Source organism: Microcaecilia unicolor, chromosome 7, assembly GCF_901765095.1.
Source record: "Microcaecilia unicolor chromosome 7, aMicUni1.1, whole genome shotgun sequence".
NCBI classification, from domain to species: Eukaryota; Metazoa; Chordata; class Amphibia; order Gymnophiona; family Siphonopidae; genus Microcaecilia; species Microcaecilia unicolor.
This window is the reverse complement of record NC_044037.1, coordinates 187947487-187971291: the sequence shown is the minus strand read 5'-3', so window position 1 is coordinate 187971291 and position 23805 is coordinate 187947487. Positions and strand designations below refer to the sequence as shown.

The window sequence follows — 23805 nt, the reverse complement described above, 5'->3', positions numbered from 1 at the left end:
TTTATAGACTAGGCTCCTACCAGATGCCCTCTGAGTGCCTAATTTTAGGCACCCTGTTATAGAATTGCCCTCTGTGGGGATAAATCACATTTGCCAGACCTCGGGAGAGGAATGACAATGAATGAGAAGTAGAACAAATAATAATAATGGTAAATTAGCAATCAGGGAATTAGATCAGGCCTTCCGACTCACAATCCAGTTCATGAAAACTAAAAGGAAGGGACACAAGGCTCAGATATGTTGTTATAAAAATAGAAAATCTATTTATTAGGCAATACTGGTAGCAGTAGCAGATATAATCAGAGACAATGTATCATGCAAAATCACCCAATATGATGGTAAAGTATTTTAAGTACCTGTCAAGGGAGTTAAAGATAATGCACACTATTACTTAATCCTGAAGTTATTAGGATACCTAACCCCGAAGCACTGTGTAGCAATTGAATCTGATAAGATGATAACACTCACACATTCTGGATCTGCAGTAGTCAGGAACTGGTGATGGTCCACGATCAGGAACTCGGACAGCAGGTGAACTCTTCCAAACCAGGCAAGAGTAATCAGGAAAATGATGCCACAGATTAAGGAACCTTCATCCTGTGGCTGGCTTGGAGCCAGCTGATAACAGCTATCTTGGGCTGTATCCGATAACAGCTAGCTGATAATAACTTCAAGGAAGGGGTCTTATACCCTCTCCTCGGGTCCTGGTGCCAGGCTGTCCAGAACAAAGATGTCATGGGGGTTTCAAGTGCTGTCTTTGAGCCATGAACCCAACTCTTGCTGTCATAGATGTTCTTGTTCTACCCCAAGTACAGTAAACAAATGTTGTGGACAGTTGTTTTATTTCTGGTAGCCTTGATGTCTCAGCAAAGTTCTAGAGGCCTGTCCAAGTACCAAGACTCTGCTTGAAAGCTGACAATGGCTAAGTCTGTAAAAAGTCAGGTCTACAATGTAGAATAGTGCTTCATGGTAGTGCTTTATGTAGGGCCTCCTTTTGTCCCTACACCTCAAAATGCTATTAGAACTAGGAAAGAATACCGTCAGAGAATTTATTTTTCAAATTTTAAAGTACTTTCTACCAGCAGAACAAAAGGACAGCAATGGATGCCATCATGACCCCAGATATAGCATATCTCTTTGCTGAAAGCTTTGAAGAAGCCTTTATCACAGTTGCCTCCATTTAACCTCCTCGAGTACACACAGTAGGAGCAATTCTATAAGGACACTTGGACATTCAGGTTTTGTTACAGAATACTAACATAACCCAGTATCTGTGCACCTAACATTTAGGCCTGTGGATCCCAAACTGTGTGCTCTGGCACCCTGGGGTGCTGCAGCAAATTCACAGGGGTGCCACAGCATATTTTCCTCACCTCCCTCCTGCCGCCACCCAAGCCACTGCTGCTGCTTCTCTAGATGAGCAGCAGTAGCGGCAAAATAAGCTATAGCCACCTCAGGGCTGCACCCTCCATTCATGCAGCAGATGGTCCTGCCCCCTCAGATGTCATTTTTTGTTCCAGGCACAGTTGGCAGCTGCGTGAAAGGAGAGTCCTACCTTACAGTGCCTGTAGCCAGGGCCACCAAGAGACTGGGCTGGGCCTGGGACAAGGCCATCCATGGGGCCCCGCCCCCACTCCCCCCCCCCCCGTACTCCCCAGTTTCCACCCGCCCACCTCCTCCATCCGCCACTGGGCCCCCTGCATTCAAATCACAGCACCTCACCTCCGTGTGAAAGCGTAGTGGCAGATCGCCTCCCTTCGGGCCTTCTTCCCTCCCTGTGTCCAGCCCTAGCGGGAAACAGGTAGTTACATCAAACGAGGGCGGGTCACAGGGAGGGAAGGCCCGAAGGGAGGCAATTTGCCACTGCGCTTTCACACTGAGGTAAGGCGCTGTGATTTGAATGCAGGGGGCTCATTGGTAGACGGAGAGGGGCTGTCAACAGAGCCGCGGGCGGGTGAGACCGGGGACTGTGGCGCCGGGTCCCTCTTGGAGGCCCGGGCCTGGGGAATTTTGCTCCCCCTGCCCCCTGCCTGTAGCTTGCTTTTCTGCTACTGCTGGTCTAGAAATGCAGCAGGGGTGTGTGGGGGAGGGGGAGGCAGATCCTGGATTGGGGAGGAACATGATGAGGGCTTAGGCTGGATGGAAGTGGGGAGAGAAAGAGAGCACAGGCTGGATGAAAGTGGGGAGAAAAAGAGGGCATGTGCAGAAATGCTGACATCAGTGGCTGAAGCATGCCACTGATTTGCTTACTGCACAGGCAGCAAGAGCTTGAGCCTCGGGCAGTGGACCTCTTCAGCTGGTGGAGTTTGGACATCCCCACCAGCAAAGGTAGTAGAGATCTGAGAAGAAATGTGTAGCCTAGGGGCGCCGTGACCCGAAAACCACAGACTTAGGCACCTGCAGTTACAGTAGCCCTAGAGCTGGCATAAGTGAAGGTGCCTAAATGCAGCAGGGACAGGTGTAATTTACAATATTATATATGTTACATGCGCAACTGGGAGCCCTAGTGAACAGTCATTGGGGCAGTGCCAGTATTCTAGAAATTTATGAAAAAGGGACATGTAAATGCAGGCACATAGATTATAGAATTGCCCTACACATGGAAGAGACGTGGAGGGGCATAATCGAAAGGGGCGCCCAAGTTTTCCTGAGGACGTCCTCACAGGATGTCCTGGCGAAGGGGCGGGGAAACCCGTATTATCAAAACAAGATGGGTGTCCATCTTTCGTTTTGATAATACTGTCAGGGTCGCACAAATCTTGACATTTAGGTCGTCTCTAGAGATGGTCGTCCTTAGACGTGGTCATTTCTGATTTTCGGAGATAATGGAAACCGAGGACGCCATCTCAGATACGACCAAATCCAAGCCATTTGGGCATGGGAGGAGCCAGCATTCATAGTGCATTGCTCTCCCTGACATGCCAGGACACCAACCTGGCAGTTAGGGGGCACTGCAATGGACTTCAGAAATTGCTCCCAGGTACATAGCTCCCTTACCTTGTGTGCTGAGCCCCCAACACCCTCCCCCCAAAAAACCCACTCCCCACAACTGTACACCACTACCATAGCCCTTATGGATGAAGGGGGCACCTAGATGTGGGTACAGTGGGTTTGTGGTGGGTTTTGAAGGGCTCACATTTACCACCACAAATGTAACAGGTGGGGGGGATGGGCCTGGTCTGCCTGCCTGAAGTGCACTGCACCCACTAAAACTGCTCCAGGGACCTGCATACTGCTGTGATGGAGCTGGGTATGACATTTGAGGCTGGCATAGAGGCTGGCAAAAAATATTTTTAAAGTTTTTTTGAGGGTGGGAGGGGGTTAGTGACCACTGGGGGAGTAAGGAGAGGTCATCTCCGATTTCCTCCGGTGGTCATCTGGTCAGTTCGGGCACCTTTTCAAGGCTTGGTCATAACAAAAAAAGGACCAAGTAAAGTCGTCCAAGTGCTCGTCAGGGATGCCCTTTTTTTTCCATTATGGGTCAATGACGCCCATGTGTTAGGCACGCCCAAGTCCCGCCTTCGCTACGCCTCCAACACACCTCTGGGAACTTTGGTCGTCCCCGTGACGGAAAGCAGTTGGGGACGCCCAAAATCGGCTTTCGATTATGCTGATTTAGGCGACCCTGTGAGAAAGACGCCCATCTTCCGATTTGTGTCGAAAGATGGGCGTCCTTCTCTTTCGAAAATAAGCCTGTTATTGTTAATATTTTAGTCCTCAATTTAATATTTTATCATCCTCACTTTAATATTCCCTTATCTCTTGTTTGTCCTGTTTGTCTGTCCTAATTAGATTGTAATCTCTGTCGAGCAGGGACTGTCTCTTCATGTTCAAGTGTACAGCGCTGCATACGTCTAGTAGCGCTATAGAAATGATAAGTAGTAGTTATGTGGCACCAAGCAAAGATTAGATTCATTTTACTGCTAGCTCCAAAGGTTGACATCAATTTGAAGTTTCAAATGCACAGTAGTGAGAATGACATTAATTTTAGTAATCTACAAAAATCTTTCAACTTTTATGTTGTAATAAGTCCAAATATGCCATCTTTTTATGCAGTTGTTCATTGTTGAATACATTTGTTCAACAATACAATACAATACAATTAGTACATTTGTTTTAATTCCACGTATAAGTTATTTTTCCTGATAATACCCATTGTCCTCCTTTCTCTGTGTGGTATTTGTCTTTCATCCTCTGCTGCTTTTCTGGGCCAGATGAGAGCAGACACATTTTGCAGTACTGGATAAGGGCATATGTCCTTTATGGGGTTTTTTTCTAGTCCACAGGTACCATCCGTGAATCTTCTCTCTCATCAACATGTAATGCCTGGTTGCTATTTTTTTTTTAATCTTTACTTTCAATCTTGGCATCAATGCATGTGTTTATATCACTGTTCATGGCCTTTACCATCACTTAGATTAGTAGTGTTAGATATTTTTATTTTATGGGCAAGCAGAAACAAAATTGTGCTGCTAATCTAAACTCTTACTCTTATTGGCTGTCAGAACTGTAATGTTACTGACAATTGGCAAACCTTTGATTTGCTATGTGAAGATCATGGTCATTGACCTTAATGCATCTGCCCAGCAGGTGATAGAGGAAGGAATATTACCGAACATTTACTTCAGATTTCAAAGGTTTTGTGCAGCTTAGTAGAAAAAAAGTCACAGAGTCAATTACCAAATCTTCTAATTATGTTCAGAAATTGTAACCCTCAAAGAGTCTATTAAGTAACACTAAATTGCACTGGAACAATGTGATATGCCCTTGAATACCAAATACATTCATTTGAGGTCAGCACTATTATCTTGATGTTCAAATGAATTTATAATGGCATAACACATCAAAAAGTGTCTCCATCCCAAGTATATGCTGCTCTTATTCAGCACTGAAGTTCTTGCAGTGAGGGCGCTCTTTAACAAAAGTGCTTCCAGACTGCGACTGGAGTGGCACTTGCAGTAAATTCTTTCCTTTCCCATTCAGCTTGATTACTCTTTAAACGTATGTGCTAGGATTCTCAGCTCAGAGAGAAAAGGCAAGGAGAAAAAGAGAAGGTGATTTAGGCACTCTTTAAAGTTCCTGATTCTGAAAGAAAATGCATCCATGAGCAAGAGTGAAAATGCCACACACTACTTATCTCTGTCTTTTCTGCGTCTTATTTGTTACACTGTAGAAAGGTTATTTCTCTATAGTTATTTGCTTCTGGGAGTGCTAAGCTGGTCCTGCCACCAAGACCAACACCTGCCCGGCTACTCATGGGTTTCCATAAGACTGGACAAAATCAAGAAAGGGGAAAGGGGTGTGACTTGATATACCGCCTTTCTGTGATTTTCATATTATAAGAAAAATGAGGGAACTTGCATTATACAGAATCCTCTATAAAATAGCTTTAAAGGGATACATTTTCAGTAAGGCATCTGACAGCAAAGTGAAATGCATACTGGTAAGCCAGAAGAGAAGCAGAAGATTTTGAAACATAAAGTATTCCTTTACATTGGAGCTGACTCTGTGGGTGCTGTGGGTGCTTGAGCACCCCCAATATTGAGAAAATTCCTTATATGTGTCCAGGGAGGGGTCATTTCCATTGGGCTTAGCACTCCCAATAATTTTGAAAAGTTGGCTCCTATGTTCCTTTACAGTCAGTTTTCAGGCTATTCCTAATAAACCTGCATGAGACACATTTGCATAGAGTTGAAGCAGCGTGAATCCATACCATCCATATTTATTAGAGGATAGCTTTAGGCACATTGGGGAGAATAATCCAAATCATAGTTATTTGATGCTAGGTTCCGTCCTAAGAATCAGCACCCAACAAGAAGATCTAGATCGTGGACAGTGCATTGAAATCTTCTGCTCAGTGTGTGGTGGCAGCCAAAAAAAAGCACAACAAAATGCTAGGAATTATTAGGAAAGGGATACAAAATAAGACAATGAATATTATAATGCCTCTGCATCGCTGCATGGTGCGACCACATCTTGAGTGTTGTGTGTAGTTCTGCTCACCGTATCTTTAAAAAGATATAGCAGAATTAGAAAAGGTTTCAAGAAGGGTGACCAAAATAATTAAGGGGATGGAACTTCTCTCATATGAGGAAAGGCTTAGGAGGTTAGGACTCTTCAGCTTGGAAAAGAAATGGCTGAAGAGAGATATGATAGAGGTCTACAAAATAATGAGTGGTGTAGAACAGGTAAATGTAATTTTTTTACTCTTTCAAAAAGTACAAAGACTAGGGGACACTCAAGGAAGTTACATGGTACTACTTTTAAAACAAACAGGAGGAAATATTTTTTCACTCAATGAATAGTTAAGCTCGAACTCGTTGGAACTTATGTTCTGACAAGGTGTATTGCATGTTAGTGGCATTGTATCTACAAACAACTTTTTGAAGATAAAAAGCACATATATACATCTAATACATACCCAAAAAATGCATTCTATGTGCAGCTCCAAAAAGAGGGTGCAGCCATGGGAGGGTTACGGGTGGATCAGGGGCATTTCTACAATTTCTGTGCAATTATAGAATAAGGGGGAATCGATGCCTAATTTAGACATAAGGATTTACATCATGGTTTATTTGTGGCCCTGTTTACTAAGCCGCGCTGTAGGCGCACAAACGTTTTAGAATGTGTTAAAAATTAGTGTGCGCTAACAATAGAGACACCCATTATTCCTATGGGTGTCTCTATCATTATCGCGCACTAAGTTTTAGCGTACACTAAAAAGTTTACGCACCAACAGTGCGGCTTAGTAAACAGGGCCCTTGGTGTAAATCATCAGGTCTAAAGTTAGGCGCTGATCTCAGCTCCATGTGTTCTATAAATGATGCCTTTCAGCGCTGTTTTTAGAATAGCGCTTAGTGTGTTATTTTTTGGCACTGATTTTTCAGTGCCATTTATAGAATTTGGTCCTTTGGGGTAGTTATAAAGGACTTGAGCATGTGAATTAGCATTTTACATGGTTAACTGATCGTAAAATTGCCCCAGCATATACACAGTAACATACATAGTAGATGATGGCAGAAAAAGACCTGCACGATCCATCCAGTCTGCCCAACAAGAAACCTCATATAGTAACATAGTAACATAATAGATGACGGCAGAAAAAGACCTGCACGGTCCATCCAGTCTGCCCAACAAGATAAACTCACATGTGCTACTTTTTGTGTATACCTTACCTTGATTTGTACCTGTCCTTTTCAGGGCACAGACCATATAAGTCTGCCCAGCACTATCCCCGCCTCCCAACCACCAGCCCCGCCTCCCACCACCGGCTCTGGCAGACCGTATAAAGGTAAGGGCTAAGGAAACACAGTGCTTGCTTTTATGCAATATATACAGTGGGGGAAATAAGTATTTGATCCCTTGCTGATTTTGTAAGTTTGCCCACTGACAAAGACATGAGCAGCCCATAATTGAAGGGTAGGTTATTGGTAACAGTGAGAGATAGCACATCACAAATTAAATCCGGAAAATCACATTGTGGAAAGTATATGAATTTATTTGCATTCTGCAGAGGGAAATAAGTATTTAATCCCTCTGGCAAACAAGACCTAATACTTGGTGGCAAAACCCTTGTTGGCAAGCACAGCGGTCAGACGTCTTCTGTAGTTGATGATGAGGTTTGCACACATGTCAGGAGGAATTTTGGTCCACTCCTCTTTGCAGATCATCTCTAAATCATTAAGAGTTCTGGGCTGTCGCTTGGCAACTCGCAGCTTCAGCTCCCTCCATAAGTTTTCAATGGGATTAAGGTCTGGTGACTGGCTAGGCCACTCCATGACCCTAATGTGCTTCTTCCTGAGCCACTCCTTTGTTGCCTTGGCTGTATGTTTTGGGTCATTGTCGTGCTGGAAGACCCAGCCACGACCCATTTTTAAGGCCCTGGCGGAGGGAAGGAGATTGTCACTCAGAATTGTACGGTACATGGCCCCATCCATTCTCCCATTGATGCGGTGAAGTAGTCCTGTGCCCTTAGCAGAGAAACACCCCCAAAACATAACATTTCCACCTCCATGCTTGACAGTGGGGACGGTGTTCTTTGGGTCATAGGCAGCATTTCTCTTCCTCCAAACACGGCGAGTTGAGTTCATGCCAAAGAGCTCAATTTTTGTCTCATCTGACCACAGCACCTTCTCCCAATCACTCTCGGCATCATCCAGGTGTTCACTGGCAAACTTCAGACGGGCCGTCACATGTGCCTTCCGGAGCAGGGGGACCTTGCGGGCACTGCAGGATTGCAATCCGTTATGTCGTAATGTGTTACCAATGGTTTTCGTGGTGACAGTGGTCCCAGCTGCCTTGAGATCATTGACAAGTTCCCCCCTTGTAGTTGTAGGCTGATTTCTAACCTTCCTCATGATCAAGGATACCCCACGAGGTGAGATTTTGCGTGGAGCCCCAGATCTTTGTCGATTGACAGTCATTTTGTACTTCTTCCATTTTCTTACTATGGCACCAACAGTTGTCTCCTTCTCGCCCAGCGTCTTACTGATGGTTTTGTAGCCCATTCCAGCCTTGTGCAGGTGTATGATCTTGTCCCTGACATCCTTAGACAGCTCCTTGCTCTTGGCCATTTTGTAGAGGTTAGAGTCTGACTGATTCACTGAGTCTGTGGACAGGTGTCTTTCATACAGGTGACCATTGCCGACAGCTGTCTGTCATGCAGGTAACGAGTTGATTTGGAGCATCTACCTGGTCTGTAGGGGCCAGATCTCTTACTGGTTGGTGGGGGATCAAATACTTATTTCCCTCTGCAGAATGCAAATAAATTCATATACTTTCCACAATGTGATTTTCCGGATTTAATTTGTGATGTGCTATCTCTCACTGTTACCAATAACCTACCCTTCAATTATGGGCTGCTCATGTCTTTGTCAGTGGGCAAACTTACAAAATCAGCAAGGGATCAAATACTTATTTCCCCCACTGTATATAGGTGTGACTGGGGACAAATAATTGGTGGAGTGAGGGTAGAATCAGCACTTATGCATATATTTTTCACATATCTTATAAATACAAACACATATAAGCACCAGTCCTTACTGGTACATACATGCACAGAATTTCACCTGCCTTGAAGAAGGTTTAAATGTGTTCAACAGTTTTTTAAGTGGCTAATTTTATAAAATTACATTGCTGCACACCTGTGTTGCCTTTATAAAATAAATCCCATATATATAATCTCCCTCTGAAGAATTGTTTTTATTGGATCCTCAGACGGTGGGCTCAACCAGAATACTTGTTAGCCAATCACCATATTCCTCATTGATCCATATTTCTCAATTTTTTTCTGTTATATATCTTTCAATGATTCACTGTGCATTTGGACTAGATTCAGTAAATGGTCACCAAAAAATGAGTGCTGAGCGTTTATAGAATAGTACTTAGCACTGGGATCCACAATCAATTTTGGGTGCAAGGATTTACGCCAACTGAAACCTGGAGGCAAGAGAGATGGTATTGGTAGGAGGGCACAAACAGGAGGGATTAGATGTGATTCTTTTGGCTTCTACATCTGTTTAGCATCTTCCTTTGCTCTGCTTGAGATTACAAGTATTTCTGCAGCAGCTACTATACACTTCTTGTGCCCAGAAGAAAGTTTGAGAACCACTGTTCTAAATCTATGTAGGAAATTTTCAAGAACTGAATTGTTATCTAAATATTCTATCAACTGACTAACAGCCAGTGATTCAGCTATTTTTGTGAACAATGGAATACTAGCAATAAGTCAACACAAAGATGGCTCTGATAATAATAAAGTAGCAGATTTCGAAATAGGGGTTAAAATTATCTTACCTAATGTTGTAGAATAATAACCAGATTGTAAAATGGAGTTCATAAGATATGTTATCCATTCTAAAATTTCCATAGGAGCTTGTTTCATCTGAGTATTTGGACAACAGTCCAAATAGTAAAAGAAATTTGCAGCTTTAGACACCAAAGTTTGTGCCTTCTCCAATTTAACATCATTAAAAGATAACCAAATTTTATTCACTGAACAAAGAAAAGAAGTAAAATTTCTAATATCACATCCCAAATAAGGTTTTTGTTTCAGTGACTTATGAAATGTTATTACCTTTGCAGTGGAACAAAATGATGTGCAGCTAGCAAAGGAGAGAGAGCACAAAATTTCTAGTGACAGAGGATTACAGCCTACTAGTGAGCAGCTCACTAGAACTCAGCAGATAGCTTTATTCTTTCTTTACATCTTACATTGGTGGGGGGGGGGGGGGACAAAAATGATTTCATGCCCTTTCTAAATTGCAGAAAAAAGAATTTTCCCTGTAGATTATAAATAGATATAATACATCAGTGATGAAGTATAAAATGGAGAGGGCAAGAGATGGACAGTACTGAAGAGGCTGTGGGCCACTTTTACCAAGCTGCGGCAAAAGGGGGCCGGCGCTGGCATCGGCATGCGACTTACACGCACGCTGAGGCCCCTTTTTACTGCGGCTTGTAAAAGGCAAGTCTCGTTTTCCTATAGGAAATGGCCAGGCAGCAAGTAAAGTACTAGCTGCACGGCCATTTCGGGGGGGGGGAGCCCTTTTCGCTACCCATTGAGGTGGCGGTAAGGGCTCCCGCATTAACCCGGCGGTAACCAGGCAGCGCACAGCACTGCCCGATTACCACCGGGTACACCCCGGTGCTACAAAACTAAATACATTTTTGTAGTGCCGGAAATGACAACACGCGAGGGTTGGAAGTACTGCGGTAGCCTGGTGGTATTTCCTGTATAGCGAATGGTAAGCCCGCGTTGGGCTTACTGCCGCTTAGTAAAAGGAGCCCTGTGGGAAGAGAGGAACTTTTGACCATAGGTAGTGAGTATGTGCCCAGTTTGCCTATGCCTTAATCCTGTTTATTTTTACTGGGAAGAAAGGGATCTCCTTTCTGTGTCATAGGACTAACCAAATTCTTCAATTAAGTGGTCCATATAGAAACTCACCGAGGAAAGGGAGCTCCCTCGCAAGTTTGGCATTTCTCACTTTCTTAATAAATGTCGGCATTATTAAGAACATTGGTGCTCCTGTGTGTTTGTTTGTTGCTGGTGAATTCATTTACCCATGTGATAACTCTGGATTCTCATGTCAGTTGCATCTTCTGTAGAGGTTCTACACCCAGTCCTCAGGACACACTCAGCCAGTCTGGTTTACAAAAAAAAAATCCATAATGAATGTGCATGGGATATATGTGTATATAAGCAGTATGTGCAAATCTTTCTCATGCATGTTCATTGTGGATATCCCGAAAATCAGACTGGCTGGGTGTATCCTGTGGTCTGAGTTGAGAACCACTGGTTCAATGGAAGTGTGAGAATATTTGTATCTGACCTTCATCACACACAGCATTACTTCAGTATCCCTGGATGGGATGTTAAATCACCTGAATGAGGGATCTTTCAAATGATATTTCTTACTCTCTCTTGTCTCACCCCAAATCTTTCCATCTCTTTCTCCCTGTCTTGTGTGTGTCACTTTACAATTGTATGCAGTACTTATAAATCATAAAGACATTATGTTTTCTTAAAAACAATCTTCTTTATCAAATTTTAACTGTCCCTATTTCAATTTGCAACCTTCCCCTGTAGCTCTCTGACATGATTTCTCAATACCAGCCAGCAAAAGAGTCAGTGTCTTACATGTACGTATACTTACTGTATTATTCTGAGTTATAAACACTACATTCCCCAGCTCCTGTTAGGCTTCCTTCTCCTTCATGCCATCACATCTCACCTTTTCAAGAATGTTTCAAAATGAAGGCAGCACATCCATTGGTATGGCCATTGTATATCTGTCTGTATGCATGCATATGGATGAATGTGATTGTTTACAATCAGAGTGACTGGGCAGCAGCAAGAGTAGGGTCTGGAAGGAGCAATAGGAGAAACAGCACTAATGCTAACAGTGTTGCCGTGATAGCATTTGCGTTCAAGAGTGGTTATGGTCTCCGAGTATGAGCAGTTTGATGGTTAGGTAACTGTGAGTCAGGAGTGAGGAGATGTGCTGCTTGTTATGTGAATTCATCTTCTTCCTACCCCCCCCCCCCCCCCCCCATCAACAAATAGTTAATGCTAAATAAAGCAGGACTCTCAGTACTGCATGATTTAACTATAAGAAAGCCCTTGATATCATTCCACATTCCTGGATAACAAAGTGCCTTGAATTATGTTAAATAACCCTTGATTGATTGAGCACATCAAGTTTGCCATGGAAATAAGGCTTACCTCTCTCCATCTGAAGTGTAAAGATGGACAGTTTATGATTTCTAACTTCAAGATCCAGTGTGGACTATTTCAGGAGACTCCCTGTCATCACTCTTGTTTTGTGTGGCACTTAATCCATTGAGACCTCATATTAACTCCTTGGGTTACATATCTGGGGAAAAGTTATCTAGGTGCAGTATAAGGTAAGGTTTTACCATACCTTGAATTACCACAGGAGTCACCAATCTGCGGTATCACAATACACAGGTTGCTGACTACCATTGTAAATGAACACTCCTTGAATTATTTCAGCAGACCATGAGCATCAGGCCCAAAAGCTACAGCTTGTTCTCCCAGACTGTAGGTTAAAGGACTGGTCAAAATTCTCACACTCGGCCTCCATGAGCACCCCCCATCCCCCAATCATCACCCAACCCTTCATAATACCTGACCATCCCATGCAAGGCCCCAACCCCCAATCCTCTCCCAAACTCCCCCCACACACAGAAGACCCCAATCCCTGATGACACATGGCCCCCCCAAAGCAAGACCACAAAGCCCTGATTCTCGCTGACCACTTCAATCATTAACCTTCCTGATGAGCACCACATTCCTCCAAAAGAAACCCTGACCCCTTGGGCCTACCTGAACAGGTCCCTGATGGTCTAGTGGTTCCCTGGGCAGGAGAGATTCCCAGTTGCCCCTGCCCTTGCCAACACCTTCATTCAATATTGTGCCCCCAGTGGTATAATCTCATATTGAATGAAGGTACCAGCAAGGGCAGGAGTGACTGGGGATTACTCCTGCCCATGGAACCACTAGACCAGCAGGAACCTATTTAGGTAGGCCCAAGAGGTCTGGAAGGGTTTCATATAGGGTGTTGATAATCAGGGGGGAGTTCAAGGGGTTAGGTCTTGTGTTGTGTGTGTGGGCAGGGGTTGGGCCTTATGTGGGGGATTCAGGTGAGTATCAGGGGAGTCGGGGTCTTATGTAGGGGACTTTCAGGTGAGTATTGTGGGGTTGGGGTCTTGTGCAGGGGTTTGGGTGTTATCAGGGGGCTGGAGTGTTCATGGGTGGATGTGTTTGAGAGCTCTGGCTGGTCCTTTAATCTTTGTCCCAGGAGGGCCCAGGAGCATCTGGCCAAGGCTCTGAGGCCTGATACTGCCAGGCAGTAAAATAACCATTTTTAGCTGGAGCACATTGCAAGTGCAGTATAGCATTTACATAATAATGAGCTGCTTTATATGCATTTGCATGTTTTGCATCTCATTACTAGTTATCCTGCATAACTAATGCTGCGTTATGGCAAAAGAACCTGTGTTAGTGCCCTTTAAGTCACATTAAGCGGCAAATAATGTGGTTTATTGCTCTAATGCAACTTGATGTCTTTCTCCCTTAGTCTTTATCCTAAAGATGGTAACAATACAGAGGTAAAATTGCAATGTAGATGGCCTGAAGCTCTATAGTTCAAATGATCACCAATTAGGAGAACAGCTCCGTATAGTGAAAAGCTTTTAAGATGATAATGTTTGGCATGGATAAGGGTGCTAAGGCAACTTTCCTTAGAGCAAAATTGAAAACATCACTCTGACTGATGACTCTAACATAAAGGAACTTGTTCAAGAAGGTGTATATAAATACCTGGGAGTAGAGGAAGGAGTCACTATTCAGCACAAATCATTGAGAAAAAGGATCAGCAACGGTTTCCAGGAAATTTAAAACAATATTGAAAAGTGCATTAACATCACAGAATAAGATACAAGCCATTAATCAGCTGAAAAGTCTTATACTCTCCGACAGCTTTGGAATTGTAGACTGGCCTCTTAAAAAATATTGAAAAAGTGAACATGCAAACAAGAAAACTCCTGCATGCCCTCAAAGTCATTTATAAGAATCATTGTATGTTGAGACTACACATTCATTAACCTATAGGAGAAATGGGACTCAGAGATAGATTATACTATACCTATGTAGCTAATATCATAGGCCTTAAAGACAACTTAAGAGCTTCAACAGATCCAAATAGGCAAAAAATTATTCAAGTATGAAAGTAAACATCCACAATCCATCTCCATCATTAAAATGCACAAGCACTCCAATGAGGAATGAGCAAGAATTCAACAGTACAGACGGGGAAGAAAACAGCTGATTTTATGAAACAAGAGAAAAAAGCTCTTTAAAGAATTAGATCCAGAAACAAGACAAAACCAGTAGCAAATGCACAGATACAGTGGGAAATACAAAGTATTACTCCAGGAACCGTATATTGATCAAACCCAGACCATGAATGGTTCCAGGGAGGTGAACTGAAACCGAAGATTGAGAGTTTGATAATTGCAGCCCAAGACAGTGCATTATGGACCAGCTGGTTCAAAGTGAGCATATTAAAACTTAAGATTATGTAAGGAAGAGCTGGAAATGTTACATTGCAGATAACTGGCTAAAACGTTCTGATGAGAAGTTTATATACTAAAAGGCTTAGGGCTCTGTTTACTAAGGTGCACTAGCATTTTTAGTGTGTGCACAAAATTAGGGCGTGCTAACTATGTAGGCACCCATAGAAATATTGTGGGTGCCTACACAGTGCACGCTAATGGTTACATGCCTCTAGCATGGTTTAGTAGTCAGGGCCTTTAATAAGGTAGCAAGTCTGATCCATTGGAAACTTTGTAAACACTACAGCATTGCTGTAACACAAAAGAAACCCTAAGCAAATTGTGGAAAATGAAAAGGTTATGATCACTTAGGACATTTCCATTCCAAATGATAAAAAACTTAATGGAAAAAAAAAAACAACAAAAAACTGATATTGTGGAAAAGGAGAAAAATACAGTATGAGAATAGAATTGATAATACAGGTGTCAGTGGTGAATAATTATTCTGTGCACTAAGTGGAGAAAGAGAAGATCTTCAAATACCAAGCAATGCAGTCAGAGACCAAAAAAATAAATAAATGTGGCAGAAAGATACAGAAATACGGTTTATGGTTTATTAAAATTTGCTATACCATATTGGCTGGCAGTTTAGAATAAACAAAATATAAGGAAAAGGAAAGGAACTACAAAATCAATAGGAAAGAGGGTTGATCACTAATTTAATGAACAGAAAGGGAAGATGGGGGGAGAGGGGGAATTTCATACATAGAGTGGTAAGGTGGAGTGGTTTAATATGGGATGGACAGTAGCGGTTGGTCCCAACAATTTAAGATGTGGCAAAAACCTGGGCGAACAGCCAGGTCTTTAGGCGGGATCTGAAATTCTTAAATGAGTTTTCTGCATGAATATCTAAAGGGAAAGAATTCCAGAAGGAGGGAACAATAAAGAATGCGGCACAGTGTTGAGTTGATTCTAACTGGACAAATTTAGGGCCAGGTAAGACTAAGCGATTATCATTTATGCAGCGAAGGAGGCGCATTGGAGAAGACAGATATTGTGGGAGGTCGAACCTATGAGCCTTGAATGTAAAAACTAATAGTTTGAAAAGGATGGGTTGGTGGATTGGCAACCAGTGAAATTTCTGGAGCAATGAAGACAAGTGGTCATAATGACAGGCATTACATAACAGTCGAATGGCTGTATTCTGCAGAGTCTGAAGTTTCCTGATGGAGGCCTGAGTGCAACCTAAATTGATTATGCTACAATGGTCTAATCTTGCAGTAAACAGAGCCAGGATCAGTGAGTGAAAGATATGAGCTGAAATAGTGACGGATTGCTTGAAGTTGGCGAAATACATAGAAACCTGTTCTACAGAATCTGGGGGGGGGGGGGGGGCAAAGAACAGGTGCAAATCAAGAATGACTCCCAAATATCTGAATGGATCGACTGGTTGGAAGGAAGACCCAACGAATGTTAACAGAGCAGATGGAGTAGAGAGACCACCTGTAAACCAACAGGTTAAGGTTTCATCTTTGCTTAATACTAACTTGTGATTAGTTAGCCAATCGAGAATCAGCAAGAGAGGGGTTATACGGGTTTGTGGGAAAGAACAATAGAATAAGATTCCCATAGGAATATAATGGGCATCTTATCATTTAGTGGGTGCTAATCATTAGCGCACCTTAGTAAAACGACCTCTATATTAGGTGCCACCAGTTTGATTAAAATGAATTTTCAAGCATACCTTGATAGATTGCCTGTACATGTTATGTCTTATGAATTCCCAGGGCTTTTTTTGAGGGGGTACTTGGGGGTACTGAGTACCGGCACATTTTCGCTAGAAAACAGCGCACTGTGAATTCCAGAAGGAAGCTCTCTTTGGCATGATGCAAGTACTATGGTAGGTGCCAGCAGTATATCTGAGAGACTGAGATCATTCTTGACCTACTCTGGCTTAGCAGTAAGGTCCATTACTCTTATAGTATGTGCAAAATGAACCCATTTTGAGACACAGCTCTCCCAGGATAAAGAATTTGACGCAGAGCAGGGCCAAATTGAATTGGGAACTCAAAAAAGTCTCTCTCTCTCTCTCTCTCTCACTCACACGCACATACACACACACACACACAACATAGTCTGACACATAAAGGGTAATTCTGATGTAACTGAAAACATGTAAATTTTGGGCATGCCTATGCTGACTTATGCATGGGTACCCAAATGCTCTTACAGAATGAGTGCTCCCCATGCTGCATCAGCATGCCCAAAAGGAGGAGCTCACTTACAGAATTTCCACCACTATCGGGCTCATTTTCAAAAGAGAAGGATGCCCATCTTTCGACACAAATCGGAAGATGGATGTCCTTCTCAAATGGTCGTCCAAATCGGTAAAATCGAAAGCTGATTTTGGACGTCCCCAACTGCTTTCTGACGCAGGGATGGCCAAAGTTCAAGGGGGGCATGTCAGAGGCGTAGTGAAGGCAGGACTTGGGCGTGCCTAACACATGGACGTCCTCAACCCATAATGGAAAAAAAGGACATCCCTGACGAGCACTTGGACAACTTTACCTGGTCGTGTTTTTCTTATGACCAAGGCACAAAAGGTGTTCAAAATGACCAGATGACCACCTGAGAGAATCGGGGATGACCTCCCCTTACTCACCAAGTGGTCACTAACCCCCTCCCACCCTCAAAAAATATCTTTCAAAATATTTTTTGCCAGCCTCTGTCAACCTCAGATGTCATACTCAGGTCCGTGACAGCAGTATGCAGGTCCCTGGAGCAGTTTTAGTGGGAGCAGTGCACTTGCGACAGGCAGACCCAGGCCCATCCCCCCTATCTGTTATGTTTGTGGAGGAAACAGCGAGCCCTCCAAAACCCACCAGAAACCCACTGTACCCACATCTAGGTGCCTCCCTTCACCTGTAAAGGATATGGTAGTGGTGTACAGTTTTGGGTGGTGGTTATTTTTTTTCGGGGGGGGGGGGGGTTTGGGGGGCTCAGCACACAAAGTAAGGGAGCTATGTACCTGGGAGCAATTTCTGAAGTCAACTGCAGTGCCCCCTAGGGTGCCCGGTTGGTGTCCTAGCATGTCAGGGGGACAGTGAACTACAAATGCTGGGTCCTACCACGACCAAAGGGCTTGCATTTGATCGTTTGTGAGATAGACGTCCTTGGTTTCCATTATCGCCCAAAATCAGAAACAACCAAGTCTAGGGATGACCATCTCTAGGGATGACCTAAATTTCAAGATTTGGACGTCCCTGACCCTATTATCGAAACGAAAGGTGGATGTCCATCTTGTTTCGATAATACGGGTTTCCCCGCCCCTCCATCGGGACGTTTTGCAAGGACGTCCTCAACAAATCTTAGACGTCTCTTTCGATTAAGCCCCTCTATGTCTCTAGGAAGCTTTCATTTTAGTTAACAGTACTGATCCCTTATCCTGCCTTTCTACTGTATATCAGCAGCTGGAACTGTATTCAGCAAACAAGCAGGAGAACTAGAAATAATTATAGGGTGGGCAAAGATTACAAATTATAATCGTGCTCAACATGCGGTTAAAAATTTTAATTGCACGATAAATCTCCCTACTATATGTGGTTTCTTGTCCCACGTCCTACTACAGAATTTTGTCAAAATTCCGACATTCTTTTGTATTGTATTTTCCCTCTTCCAAAGGAGTTTGTTACCGGATTACCTTTAAATCATTTTTCTTGTACTTGTCTGCTAGTTTTTGGAATTACCATCCCGAAAGAACTATAGATATATTTGTGTTTTCACAAACACCTGAAAACTTGGCTCTTTCAAAAACATTTGGATTAAGTTTCCAGTTTAGTTTTCCTAAATTGTGCTATGATGTATTATTCTCTAGGTTGTTCCCAGTTCTCTTTGGGCTAGGTTTACTAAGCATCGCTATGGGCGTGTTAGCATTTTTAAAGTGCGTAAATGGTGTACGTGCATTAAATGCTAATGCGCCCATAGAAATGTATAGGTGTGTTAGCGTTTAATGCGCCTTAAATTTACAGGAGCGTTAAAAATGCTAACGCACCTTAGTAAACATACCCCTTTGTCAGTAATCCGCATCAAGCTGTCCAGGTTTCACAGACTATAAGCATTTATGTCATGTCATATATATAAAAAAATTTTAATTCTAGAGAGGCCATCAAGATAGTTTCTGAAAACATGTACAATCTGAGTGAATTGTTTTATTTTCAGAATATATGTCAGGCATTTTTATTTAAGTCAATGCTAATTTATTTTTGCAATCACTATTTGGCATTTTCAAGGGGCAATTAAACTGAGCTTATAATTATTGTGCCCATAGGAGCCAACTTTTCAAAATTATTGGGGGTGCTAAGTCCAATGGAAATATTCCCTCCCTGGACACATACAATGAATTTTTCCAATATTGGGGGGGGGGGGGGGGCCTCAAGCACCCACAGCACCCACAGAGTCGGCTCCAATGATTGTGCCTTATACTGTTGTGTGCCATCTATCTATTGAATTATTGTATCTTATCATGGTTTTAATCTGCAGTGTAAATTGCAACGTGTGTGAGTTAGCTTTTGGGTTTTTTTCTTGAGGGCACTTGGGACATTTGTGGCTCGAAGTAAAACTTAAAACAACCACTCAAAAATGGAGGAACACTCAGTCCCTACGAGCGTCTTCATAGAAACTCCAGAGAGTAGGGCTGGCCCGTCCAAAGAAAACCAAGGGAGATGCTTGCTCAAAGATGGGGTCTTTATTGAAAGTCATAAAACAACTCAAATGACTTGACACAGCTGCTGTTTCGGCCTCTGCTTTCAGATGTTGCATGTGTTCACTTTATACTGTGAACAACTTTATCTGTTTTGGTAGAATTTGACCTTGGAATCACCATTGTATAACCTATACTATAAAGCTTCTGAGGCAGGCGCTTAGGCGCCGAAACATCAGCTGTGTTGAGTCGTTTGAGTTGTTTTATGACTTTCAATAAAGACCCCATCTTTGAGCAAACGTCTCCCTTGGTTTTCTTTGGACGAGCCAGCCTACCCTACTCTCCTGACTTTCTTCAAAGTAAAACTTTGCATTTTGGGTTGACATTAAATTTCCTGGCCCTGGGTTTTCTTTTACACCGGTTATTGTTGTTGCCCAAATAAATTAGCTGTGTTTTTGCTTTTAAAATGTGAAGGAAGATTCTCTTTTGCAACCCTCCTCAGTCTCTCCCCCAGATTTTCTCAGGCTTAGGATTTTTTCCTCTCCTTCCTTGGTACTGGATCAAACTCCTTGTCTCCCCTTGCATTGCCGGGCTCTGCAGATACTTGAACCACTCGGTGAAGGACGCTTGGCATTACAAAAATCAGTGAGGAGGGGGGTCAGCATTACAACTGAGGCAGATGCCTTGGTGCATCGAAACATGGACCTTGTTGGGTCTCTTGCATAACCAATAAAGCATTTTCTCAGCACCATCTCCCAAGTTGGTTTAATCTCTGGTCAGCCTTTACTCTTCTTGTTCTGTGTGGATCCACCGTAGAGGCTTCTCCTGTTTGGCACTTTTGATCCTGGTTTCCATTAAGATTTCACCAGTGTAAAAGTATAAGCAGCATTATTACTCAGCTTGTTGCTGAAACCACCCAGCCTCTCATGCATGGAGAGAGCTGGTTGAGAACAGACTCCTAGTTTACAAGACAAAAACTCTTGTCCAGCACATATGAACTGTAAGTTATTTTTCCTTGTTTGATTAATGCATTAAAGAAGATTTTGGTTCAAGAGCTCTAAGTTTTCTCATAGTAGTGCTCTTTACTCTCATTTAAACTAATTATCAAGCATAGTATTGGGAACACTTTGTAAGGAAATTACACAAGCTATAAACACCTGAATATTTTATTACTATCCTGTATCTTTGCAGTATGGAGTATTATATGAGCTCAAACACTTAGGAGGGATCTGTCTGATGTGCTAATTCAGTGGTTTCCATCCGATATGCTCATTTGTGCCAGAGAAGAGGGGAGATGAGCCATAGCTGCTTCCAGTCACAGAAGTCTTTGTGCCCACCTTCTGTGCTTTTTCTAGCTATCAGGTGAGGTTAGTGAGCAGAGCTTCATACCTACTGTTTCCTCTGTTGCTGACTTTTGTCTGCACCTGCAAGACCACCATAGTTTTGCTAGATCTACTAGTCTCATGTGACTCCTAGTGTAGCAGAGGGAGGCAAGAAGTGCTGCTCACTGACTCCTGCCTGCAGGTGAGGGAACATGCAGTGATGATGTGAGGAGGATGAGGGGGTTGATGTGATTAAGCTAGGTAGATGGGTAATGGAGAATTAAATTGTATTTATATTACCATAGGAGGCCCGATGTGCTTGTTTGCCTAGGACCTTCATAAGGTTAATTCTGCCCTGGAGAAGAGACACAGGAGGATATGACAAAGACATTAAAATAACCGAAAGGTATAAATAATGCATAGGACCTTTTCAGCAGAAAAGTATTTCTAGAACAACAAGCCAACATATCGGTCTCCAAGAGGATAGATTCAGGTGTAATCTTGGATAGCATTTCTTGCCTTCCCTGGAAAGTGGTTAATGCCACAACAGTAGCATCAATCAATAAAGCATGAGATAAATGTAAAGAATCTGTTCTGAAAAAGAGAAGGGAGTGCTTGAGAACTGCATTCTATACCATACACTAGAAAATGAACTGAGCAGACGAGAGAGAGCTTGTGGTTCTTATCTACTATTATATTCTGTTTCTTTGTTTCTGTAGTTGCATAATCTTCCTGGTTGCTGCTTAACTGCAGGCAACAGAAATGCATTAGGAATCTCTGCAATCAAGTGCACCATTACATCAATAATTTGTCTGTCTCTGGAATTCTGCTGTTTGATTTAGTTTATCTGAGTATTCCAATTACCTCAAATGTTTACATTATTCTTACAAGTGATTTGCTACCAAACATGCCAAGGAAAGAGAAAACACAGTTAGAATGCAGAATATTACAGTGGCAGTTGTGTTTATTAAATCATGCCAGGGGCTGAGTTTTTGGAGCATGATAATTTCATTCCTCTGGGAATAAGGTGTCCATTTTGTCTTGTACATCACCGAGCCCCAGATGGTAGGCTTACCCATTGGCATCCTAACACCTGCTGTGCCTTATTGCTTGTTCAGTCAATCTTTTTCTCAGCTTAGCAAGCTTTATTGTGGTTTTTTTTTGTGTGTGTGTATTCCAGGTCCAAACTGCTTTGCAGGCACTACCATCATTCCAGCTGGCATTGAGGTGAAAGTAGACGAGTGTAACATCTGCCACTGCCATAATGGAGACTGGTGGAAGCCCGCACAATGCTCCAAACGGGAATGCCAAGGCAAGCAGGCTTTGTAATGCAGCATCCCGGGCCAGAAGAAGCATGTCTGAAAGGGATCATGTACAAAGGCTTCTTCTATAATGCACACATTTTAAACTCCTGCAACAGGAGTCACCAGCAAAACTATCAGGTTGAACCTTACAAAAAAAAAGGAAAATTTACAAAAAGAGAATCTGCTTTCTCAGACTATACAAAAAGGACACTCTGTATAGTTAGGCACTTGCAGTATAATATACTCATAGACCTAATCTGCTTTTGTAAGTATTAATGCTTGACTATGGAAAAACCCTGAAAGGGAATATTGCTGCACAAGTTCCTTCACTGGTGATGTCTCTAATCTGCCAATGAAACTCTCAGCTGTTTTGCTATTATGTGCAACACATTTTTTTTTATTTTACTGTTGTGACTGTTTAGCATAAATACATTACTGCACATTTTTCAGTAACATACAGTGACTTCCTCATTAAAATATCATCCTCAGAACAACAATGCTTACTGTAATCCAAAATCGAACCCATTAGTGAATTGGGTTAGTTTCATCCCCTGTGTGAGACACTCTCAGATAGATCAGACCCATCTACATTATCAGAAAAACAGAGAAAATGGAAAATGCATATGTTTTCAGCACTTAAAAGCCAACAAGAGTAATATTTAATTGCCTGATCTTTTCATCTGATTTAGAGCAAAGTATTGGGGCTCCCATGTTGGTTCACATAGAAACAGGGATCAACCAACAAATTATAAGCAGAGCTCAATTAGTAGACAAAAATGAAGTAGAACTGTGGGACTGGGGGGAGGGGGGTGCAGGCAAGCCAGGGGTAGGAGCCACAAGAGAAGAGGGGCTGGATTAGGGAGTAGAGTGTTCTTTATTCTGCTCCAGGCTCACCCCCTTCCCTCTGACTGGGAGGGGAGGCCAGGGGCTGGAGTGAAACACTGCATCTGCTCTAGAGTCTGCAAAGAATTAGCAGAACAGCATTGCAGGATGATCTCCCAGAAGTCAAGCTCTGATCGTAAGTGATACCTTTGTATTGGGCTGTCAATATATCTGTGACTAACTTTTGATAGCTAGTCAGGTCAGAGAGTTGTGCTCCAGTCAATACTGACTGCTGTCAGCTAATTTAGATCAGCATATTCAGTACTGAGCCATATCTGGGCACCGGCATTGAGTATCCAGGTCAATGGCAGTACCTGGAAGTTATTCAGTGCAGTACCTACATAGTTAGCTGTTTAAGTGGCACTGAATATTACCAATGCTCCCATAACCCCTGGCTTTGCCCAGACAATGCCATGGCAGTCAGAGGAATATTCAGTGGCATTGTGCTGCTAAATATTCCTACTGAACTACTCAGCATAATTTAATCAGGCAGGAGCCTTTCCTGCCTGGTGAAATTGTTTTGAACATTGGGCTTACTGGATTTAAATTATGCAGGATCAGGTGGGCTTTAGGTTGTCTTCATATGCTAATATTGTTCAGGAAAGGGAGACAATGACAGTAGAACTCTGCAGTTCCAATGGTCTATGCCTGATAATGGGTGAGAAAGCCAATGCTTTTATTGGGCACAACTTTATCACAGGACACCTATATGAGAAGTCCAAAATGGCACCTATGTTAAGTCTAGTTTATAATGGCCAAACACACTGTGAATCTTATGTACACATTTGCAAACCACTGCGTCTATGCGCATATACGTTATTTATAGTGATGAGAGGAAAAACCTCATACTACTGTGGCTTGACTCGGTTATTTCAACTGGAAAAAAACAGCAAACAGCTATAAGCCCACAGTGAAAAAGTAATCATTGGCACAAAAACTTCTCATTAAGCTTCTTCAGTGATACAATAAATCAATCAAAACCACTTATCTGTACTGTGCTCTGCTGCTCCGTTAATGTTCT

At 42.7% G+C, this 23805-nt stretch overlaps 1 protein-coding gene across 1 annotated transcript in view; it reads left to right on the top strand.

Annotated features, from left to right (window-relative positions):
- The window catches only part of VWC2L (von Willebrand factor C domain containing 2 like), a 394136-nt gene extending 372209 nt beyond the window's left edge, over positions 1–21927 (top strand). Inside the window, exon 3 of the mRNA XM_030210046.1 lies at positions 21779–21927. Within this exon, the coding sequence (XP_030065906.1) occupies positions 21779–21927 (149 nt within the window). The remainder of the gene's footprint in view (positions 1–21778) is intronic.
- The last annotated feature ends 1878 nt before the right edge of the window (positions 21928–23805 follow it).